The sequence below is a fragment of the Macadamia integrifolia genome, chromosome 5 (assembly GCF_013358625.1).
Source record: "Macadamia integrifolia cultivar HAES 741 chromosome 5, SCU_Mint_v3, whole genome shotgun sequence".
Classification (NCBI taxonomy): Eukaryota; Viridiplantae; Streptophyta; class Magnoliopsida; order Proteales; family Proteaceae; genus Macadamia; species Macadamia integrifolia.
In genome coordinates this window covers 21,618,874-21,628,116 of record NC_056561.1, presented here as the reverse complement: position 1 = coordinate 21,628,116, position 9,243 = coordinate 21,618,874, and the positions used below count along the sequence as shown (strand labels likewise).

At 39.5% G+C, this 9,243-nt stretch overlaps 1 protein-coding gene across 2 annotated transcripts in view; it reads left to right on the top strand.

The window, feature by feature from the left end:
* LOC122080115 (probable 6-phosphogluconolactonase 2) overlaps positions 1 to 8,861 on the top strand; it is a 19,853-nt gene extending 10,992 nt beyond the window's left edge. For both annotated transcript variants that reach the window (XM_042647007.1, XM_042647006.1), the window contains one exon: positions 8,185 to 8,861. In XM_042647007.1, coding sequence (XP_042502941.1) covers positions 8,185 to 8,676 — 492 coding nt within the window. In that variant the 3' untranslated portion in view covers positions 8,677 to 8,861. The remainder of the gene's footprint in view (positions 1 to 8,184) is intronic.
* Positions 8,862 to 9,243: the final 382 nt, after the last annotated feature.

The following is a 9,243-nucleotide window of genomic DNA, read 5'->3' as shown; positions in this document are numbered from 1 at the left end:
GGATCATGTGGCTGTGCATCTGTGGATATTACTGTGAGTATGTTGGCATCATGATGTTGTGTGTGTGATTGTATGCTCACCCCTCACTGGGCTTGTGAAGCTCACCCCTCGTGGATTTATGTTTTTAGATGGTGGAACTTGAGCTGGAGTGGATCGAGACTCGGCATTGGTTGTGAGATTGTGTCAATGAGACATGTGGTGGAGGACTGGGATTTCCTTTGCTTTAAGGTTTAATTATTATGCTTGTAAGATGTGATTATATTATGGTAATTGTGAGTTATAATTCAATTGTGTCTATAATTATTATTTATCATTTAGATTGATCACCATGGGTTTTGTAAAATATAAATTTTCCCTTATAAGCGTACTCTGATTTGGTAGAAGATTTTGTACTTGTGTAAGTTCATCTCTACATTAGATCCTGGTGGTTTAAGCTGACTGGTACGGTAAGGTATCCAATGCCCCATACCTTGGCCTAATGTGAGGTAGGGTGTGACATGAGATGGCGGTGCTGCCTTAGGCCAGCAGAAGGCCATCTTTGAACAATGTACCATGGGCACGCGAAGCATGTGATTGGCTACTGCTATGGTTCACCGCGGTTTATAGAGATCTTTGCTTGCGGCCACTGAAATTACACGCAAAAAATATTCTGTGTGCCAGTGCCATTTTGCACAGACCGATGAATCTGGATCTCGATGTTGTGCCACCTTTAGAGCCCTTAATCTGGAATCTTTTGAAATTGCTTATAGCCCCCCGAAACCTCTAAAGTGCATCTTCAACCCCTGAGACCCTCCTTCACTCACCGAGAGTAATGTATTTGGGTCCTTCATTGTGGCCTTCTGACAAAAAACTGGCGGGCTCATCAACACTTAGCCGCTAGAGCGACCCTAGGGCTTCATGCCCATTTTCCTTGCCTGATGGCCCTATAGCTTGTGATCACGCGTGGGAAGCCTACCATGGCTGGTTGTTGTGGGTGTGGCCGCATGGTTGTGGGGGCATAAATGCATGTGGTCTGGAGTCTTTAGACTGCATGTTGGCGTGGCTGTGCTGGCTTCGGTCTGGGCTGCATGCTGGCGTGGCCATGCTGACCTGGGCTGACTTATGCCACCTCAATGAGCCTACCACCTTATCGTCTGCCAACTCATCAGTCACTTTGCCACCTCACCTTTATGGTGCCACATCAGCATATCTTGCCACCTCATCATGTGGGATAGTGGGACCCACCTATCATCCCATTGTGTGGAGCACTTCATTGAACACTTGGCCATTATTGGCTGTACTGAAACGTCCATACTCTCCTTCATTCAGAGTCAGATTTGTGCTATTCCAGTTGCATTGGAATGATGACTTGACGTTATACATTTCTCTAGTAGTCATTGGGCTACCCAAATTTATCCCTAGGCTGATTCGTTTGCCCAGTCACTGTCTGACATATCCGGCACTGGCCAGTACATCTAAGTCACTACTTGACACCCCAGACACGACTAACTCACTCATAAGCTCTGCACATCACCTGTGTACCCAGAACTGTTGCCAACAATGCAACTCATTGCCAGTTGCTGCCAAACACTCCCAAATGCCTAGAAATTTGTTTATAAATATCATAGTTTTTTAAGGCGGTAAGGCGACGGAGGTGTTTGAGGGTCTTTCGGAGCGCCTTAGTGATAAGGCGGGCATAAAGCGTCGCCTTATCGACTAAAGCGTTCCTGTGTAATTTTTTTATAGAACCAATCTATTTGGCTCAAATCCTAGTTGAATCCTATTACTCATATGTTAAATAAATATTAAATGTTCATATTCATACCAATGTAAGATATTCATCAAGAAAACAAATAAATAAAGTGAATAAACTAAGTTCATCTTCATCAATCATCAATCATCAATCATCAATCATCAATCATCAATCATCAATCATATTAACATATAATATAAATACATAATTATGAAACAAAATTATAAATATAAAGAAAAGAAGACATAAAAAATGCAAGTATTTATTATACTTACCTCTATGATGCCAAAATGAGTGCCTAAGCCCTAAGGTCATCCACTATATTTCTACTCCTGTCAAAGAAGAATGAAGCTCACCGCTGCCAGAGCAAAATGGTCGCCTAGATCAGTGGTTCTTCCTTGATCCTTCTCAAAGCCTTTTCTTAAAACCCTTGACAAAATCCAAACCCTGTTTGTGAATCGGGTTTTTATTTTGTTTGTTTTGGTTATTTTTGGTGGAGTAAAGCTGATCCCATACATCTCAAGTGTTAACAAAACTATACACCTACCAATAAAAAATCTATATTTGGAATTTTCATCAAGTAATTTTAAAATGTGTTAAAAAAAAAAAACCCATAAGGCGCCACTTCACATAAGGCGGAGCACTGCCTTACCATCTCCAGACCGCATCAGCGCCTTAAAAACTATGATAAATATTGATTATGGGGATTGAGAGGCCTTTTAATGTAGGAGCAAGTTCAGCTAAGAACCAACCCTACAGTAGGATCGATATACTTTAAGGTTGCAGAAATTGTCTTTAAAATCTTAGATGAAGGGATTGTTAGAGGGGTCTTCATCTGAATTTCCAGCTGCATATTCTTAAATAGATCAAAACCAATCAACAGTAGACTTCAACAATAATATTCTTCAATAGATTGATGATTAAACCAAAAATAAACCAGGAACTGATTGACAGAAAAGAAAGAAGATAGCAAGGATAAGAAGAAGAAGAGGTAGGGAATGACCCACGGCCTCTCATCATCACTGCATCTCAGAGCCACTGCCTCTCACAGCTTCCAAGCCAAAGCTCTCTTTTCTTGTTCACTCCATCGTCCCTTGTAGGCACTACGGCCATTACACGTATAGAGGACTGTAGTAATCTCTAAAAGAAAGAAAAGAAAATAAAAAGTCATCAATAAAGGCCCACGCATGGCTGTGGATACCTTGTACATCAAGGAAAATAAATGTAGAAACTAAATCTAAAATAAAAGGAAACTAATCCTCATTAAATCCCCTATGTAAGACGAAAAACTAAACTCCTAAATTGCCTCTTCACAGCTTGATTCTTTGATAAGAGAATCTCCATGCAGTTGGTCTTCAAACTGATCTCATACATCTTTTCTTATGTCTTTACTGCAAGGAAGAAACTGATATCCTGCATTTCCTCCATGCGTTCTGGTCATGGGACCCACGTAGGCTGTCAACTGCTCTCCAAGTTTATCTCCACCAAATCTGGAAATTAATCCTCCCGTAAATCAGCAATATTGATGACTAAGGCCTTCCTCAATTAGAGTTGTCGATATCCTCCTTATTTGGAAATAATTCTAGAGATATTTCTTCCAATTAGGCAAGGTCATTAGCTAATATTTCCCTAAATAAACTGCTGGCTCGATCTCTTCTTTGGACAGATCTGATGGGCTGAATGTGGTCCAAGTTTTGAGCCAGATATATTCTGGTTTGATGGTTCAAAATATGGGCCCATATTGAACCCAATTTGAAACCAATTTGATGCCTCCTTGCTACATCACCTCTTGTGTTGATAAGCCATTAAGCTGTCTCCCTACAAGGTATTTGAATAGGTAGGTTGCTCTATTTTTCTTTGAGGAGATATAAGTGGTTAAAAAGGAGGGCTGCACATATCTATCAAAAAGGGTGTGGGAGAGGGTCTGTACAGTGGGTCCCCAATGAAATACCCTTTTTTGTCCCTTAGCATTTTTGCACAAAGTAGCTGCTCAATCCTAATAGATTGGGTTGCCAATTGTGTATGACTTTGAAATATATAAATAATGTGGGAATGTGATGTAGTAGCACTGTCATGGTTGTGATGTAAGATCGAATCACAAGTGATCCAATCCCAGGTAGGATCTTTAGTACATTTAATAAAAATCAAACTTAGGGACATATACGATGAATAAAACAGAAAATAGAGAATGAAGGGAAGAATGGGTGTAGGGGAATGGCTATCTCAGCCTGAGTCTCTCACCCTGAGTTATCTCAGTTGATGATCATCATTTTTTTAGGGAATAATTTGCAGACAGCAAAAATAAACTTTTATTCAATCAAATTCGTGTACAATGTTGTAGCCCCTTACAAACTTATGTAAAAGACTCAAAACAGACTTAAACACTAAAAAAGAAAGGCCCAACCCAATCCTTAACTAATTGGGAAACCTAAACTGACTAGAAAACTGAAATAACAAAGAAAATAGACTTGAAACAACAGTCTAACTAAAATAATGAATTAAATCTTGTTTTCCTACTTTCTACACTTATTTTAGGCATATTAAAATGACCTATTACAAAAAAAAAACTCATGGGATCAAGGGCCCAATACCAACATAAGTACATAACCCAACCCAGAGCTTATTTCCAATAAATTATTTCCTTTAAGTGACTTATCTGCATCAATTCTTCACCACTTAAAAAAACTAGACTTCGAGTTTTGAACATGAGAACGATCACCTTGGTGTGATGAAGGTTAAGCTGTAGTCCATAGTAAAACTCAGGCAATTTTTTGAAGACATGAATGTATTCTAGAATGTGAGGGCCATGATCTTCAAGATACTTCAATGGGATGATGAACTCCACATGTGCAACCTCAACATGGTCAGATGTATCCATAGTGTCGTCTTCTAGTACATCTTCTACCTTCTCAAACTTAAGTTTAAGCTCCTTAAGTTCTTTGTCTTTGTTGTTCGCAATCTCCTTAATGGTTTGTTTAACCACTACTTCAGTCTTGAACACCTTAGGATCTTCCTTTTGGTTGTTCACACTCATCGCAGTTGTTGTAGTGCCAATCTCCTCGGGCTTGACCTCATTGTCCACCATTATGACCATGTCGTTTTCGATTTCTTCCTTATGAATTTCACTGGTTGGAACATCAAGGACTAACTCTTCCTCAACATTAGGAATGGCTGGAATTTCATCCAGACTAACCTCAACTTCAGGTTCTGGTGCTTTGGTTGGAGGTGTCTTCTCTTGTTGCTCCTTTGGTATTTGTGCACAAGAGCGGCCAAGGGGTCTACCAATTGTTCAGACTCTTGTCACCTGTGGGTGTCTTTGAGAGACTTGTAGTCTGGTGGAAATCTTGCGGTGGAAAGAGCCTTCTTTGGATATATGCAGGGAGGTGTTGGGTCGCCAACTCGTACTTCATCTCTTCCCAAGTCCTAGGCTCACATCCTTGAACTCGGATTAGCTTTTCCTGGACACCCCGCAATTCTCTAACATAACTACTCATTCGGGAGCAAGCAAATCCAAGCTTCTGTGCCTTTTTCAAGTTGTAGTAGTCAATATTCTTCTAGAGAATCTAGCCAATCAAGGACTTTGGATGGATCCCTCTGTCTAGTAAAGTAATGAACTTTTGGTTCCATATTTAGTTAGGTTCTGATACTGATTGATGTAAGATCGAATCACAAGTGATCCAATCCTAGGTAGGATCTTTAGTACATTCAATAAAAATCAGACTCAGGGACATAGAAGATGAATAAAATAGAAAATAGAGAATGAAGGGAAGAATAAGGGTAGGGGAATGACTATCTCAGCCCGAGTCTCTCACCCTTAGCTATCTTTGTTGATGATCATTCTTTTTCAGGGAATAATTTGCAGATAGCAAAAATAAACTTTTATTCAATTAAATTTGTGTACAATGTTGTAGCCCCTTAACAAACTTAGATAGAAGACTCAAAACAGACTCAAAACACTGAAAAGGAAAGGCCTAACCCAATCCTTAACTAATTGGGAAACCTAAACTAACTAGAAAACTGAAATAATAAAGAAAATAAACTTAAAACAGGACTCTAACTAAACTAATGAATTAAATCTGGTTTTTCTATTTTCTATCCATATTTTAGGCCCATTCAAGTGACCTATTACAAAGAAAACCCATGGGATCAAAGACCCAACACCTATATAACCCAACCCAAAGCTTATTTCCGATAAAATAAACCCTTTAAGCGACTTATCTACATCAGACTGGACCGGCATGACCTGATTTGTAAATCCAGACCAAGGTGAAACCAGCCTGATCAGGCTTTTGGTCTAATAAGGCTGGTAGGGTTTTATTTGTTTGTTTTGGGGTTACTTTTTTTATTTTAACTTTATTTTATTTTGTTTGTGATAGATACATAGGACGATTTGGTTTAATAGTTTTCTAGTTAGAGTAGTCCTAAATCAGTTTCAGAAGTCTTTATATGAAATTCTTCCCCTTCCCCATCCCCATCGATTCAGATTTGCAATGAATTTAAGTTTACTTGAGTAAGGTGTTACCTGTGCTACTGAAGTAGCTGTCGGTTGAGCATCTCCCTCCTCTCTCATTATGGTAAGCTCTCTCTTTTTTCCTTTCATTTCTTCTTACTCGGTTCTCCTTTATTATATGATTTCTCTCCCCTACCCTGCCCAGCATTAGTCATACCATTCATTACCAACCTTTGAATCCCCTCGTGCCTTTCCCTCACTTTCTACGACTTGGAGAGAATAAACCTTACCTCGTGGCATTCTTACCTGCAAAACTCTAGGCCCAAACCTTGTTGGAACTGTGAGAACCAAATCAGAATTCACAGCTGGTTCCTCTTTCGGGTCTCTGTCCTGGGTGTTACCTGTGTGGAATCCATAGGCCTTGGAGTTTGTGACCTCACCCTGAAATTCCAAGTTGATCCGACTCCGGTGGAGTGAGTTCTTTCACTCGAGAGGTGGTTGGGTACTGCTGGTTTTCGGGTTTTAATCGAAGGTTGAAGAAGACTTGGTGACATTATATTCTTTGTCACCATAGCCCCCTGTTTTGCAAAATACGACTCCTCTTCATCTTAAATCCTATCCGTATTCTTATTTTATTGTAATGCCTAGTCTACCCATTCTTTTTAAATATTAATTCGTTTTGTGTCCCACACCCATTTATCTATAAAGCAGCCCTCTAAATATTCTGTTTATTTACAATTTGGCCACTCTCTTCTGTAAACTTTGAAATAATTATAGAATTTCCGTTGTCTTTCATCTTTTGATTATTTCCCTTGGGTGCGCCAACAAGTAATCTGCACCAGTGTCCCCAAACCCTGGATTCCCTCAGAATGGTTTCACTTTAGACATACAACGGGAATCATACAAGGTACCACTACCACCACCTTTAGCATCTCAAACCTTCTGATGTGGCATATTGATTATGGTTGATTATGGACAAGCTGCTTATAAGCTTTATATGTTAAAATGTCCTTTGTTTTGCATATCAACAATCTCTTGAAAGTTTAGAATCCTGGTTCACTGCCAAGTTTTGCTGCTGTGCCTGTTCTGGGCCTTGTCAGAAATTCAGCACCCCTTTCTGTAATCTTGCTTATGATTACTCTCCTAACCTTGTGTTTCTACCATTTGGGTTCATGCATTTTGTCTTCCATAATTTTAAGTCAACAAATTGAAATTTTTTAAGTTTGTTAGTTGACGTGACGACCATGTAGTGGCCAATCTCAATGTGCGGGAAAGTATGCAATTATATGTTATTGCCTTACATAATTTTTCCTGTATTTGCTTTCCTTTCCATTATGACATTATCAGCCTTAGAAGTAGAAGTCCTGCTTCTTTAACATTTTAGTAATGTCATTTTGTTCATGTAAATGACGACAACATTTAGTTGGGATAAGGCTGAGGAGTTGTTGTATTTTGTTGCTGTAACACCAAGATTCACCATGAATTCGCCTCTTTTCTGCAGTTAAATCTGTGGACTATTTCATTTTCCCAATGTGCTGCACTGCTAATGCCTACAGGGTGTTATCCCTGAGGCATGGGTTTGAATCCACCTCCATCACCCTAGTTTACATGCTTTTTCAAGGGAGTTGCTGGGAAGGTTCTTTCTTTCTTACATTCCTACAGTTTCATGCACATTATGGTTTTCAGGCACTAATAATAATAATACAATATGGATGGTAATATCTTGTATTTATCTGGTCTATGAAGCATTCTTTACTATATTATATTGTAGACGAGGAATTTAGCAAGTATAGGAATATGGTTTGGGTGTGAAGTGTCGCATTCTGAGCCTGAATATTTTCCTTATACTAACTTTGACAGGTTAATATTATGAGCCTTCCACTGAGAATGCTATAGTCCAACATTCATTGCACATATATTACCCCCATAAAATATTATGGGGATCTAAATCTTTTCATTTATTTTTGTCACACTTATCCTCATGTATATCTGAAATTGCCAGGTTCCAGTTATCCCTGGTCATGTATACTCTATCAACGATTCTTTGTCAGCTGAGGAGGCTGCTATTGACTATGAGTTTGTCCTCAGGCAGCTAGTGAAGACCCGCACGGTTGGCGTTTCTGAGATCAGTGACTGCCCCAAGTTTGATGTCATCCTTCTTGGGATGGGTCCAGATGGGCATGTTGCCTCGCTCTTTCCAAACCACATGGTACTTGATGAGAAAGATGAATGGGTCACCTTCATCACTGATTCCCCCAGGCCCCCACCTGAGAGGATCACCTTCACTTTGCCTGTGATCAATTCAGCCTCCAATGTGGTAGTGGTGGTGACGGGTGCGAACAAGGCAGAGGCTGTACACTTAGCAATTGATGATGTAGGGCCTGAATGCCCCATGCTGCCAGCCCGAATGGTCTGCCCAACCAATGGGAAGTTGGTGTGGTTTTTGGACACGGCTTCTGCCTCTAAACTAGAGGCTTCTCATTGTACAAAATAGGGGGCTTGATGCTGAGTTTATGTATGTTGTAGATGAACTTGCTGCTATAGTTGCTACTACTGCTTTTTCTGTCTTATTTTGCCTTCTGTTTAGAACATACGCAGTTTTTTGGTTTTCTTTTCTTACAAGAGGTAAAATAAATAAATAAATGGGGCCCAAGGCTAAACGCTCTCTCTGGCTAAAAAGCTCTCTTGAGTCATTGAAAAGTTGGGAAAATTATGACTTCTGTCCAATCTTGACACAAGCCTCTCGATTTATAATGTAAATAAAACCCTAAAGGGCTTAAGGTCTGTTTGGATAAAACCCCTCAAATCTATTTACAAATAGTCCATTATTATAGCATTCACCCCCAAGTTGGTGTATGTATATCAAATATGCCCAATTTGCACATATTAAATCACTTGTAAGTATATCTGCTAGTTGTTCTTCAGTTCTCACAAAAGGAATACAAACAAGCCCTTGAACCAATTTCTCTTTTAAATGCCTATCAATCTCAACATGTTTAGTGCAATCCTGTTGTATTGGATTATGTGCAAAGATGATGGTTGACTTATTGTCCTAGTATAA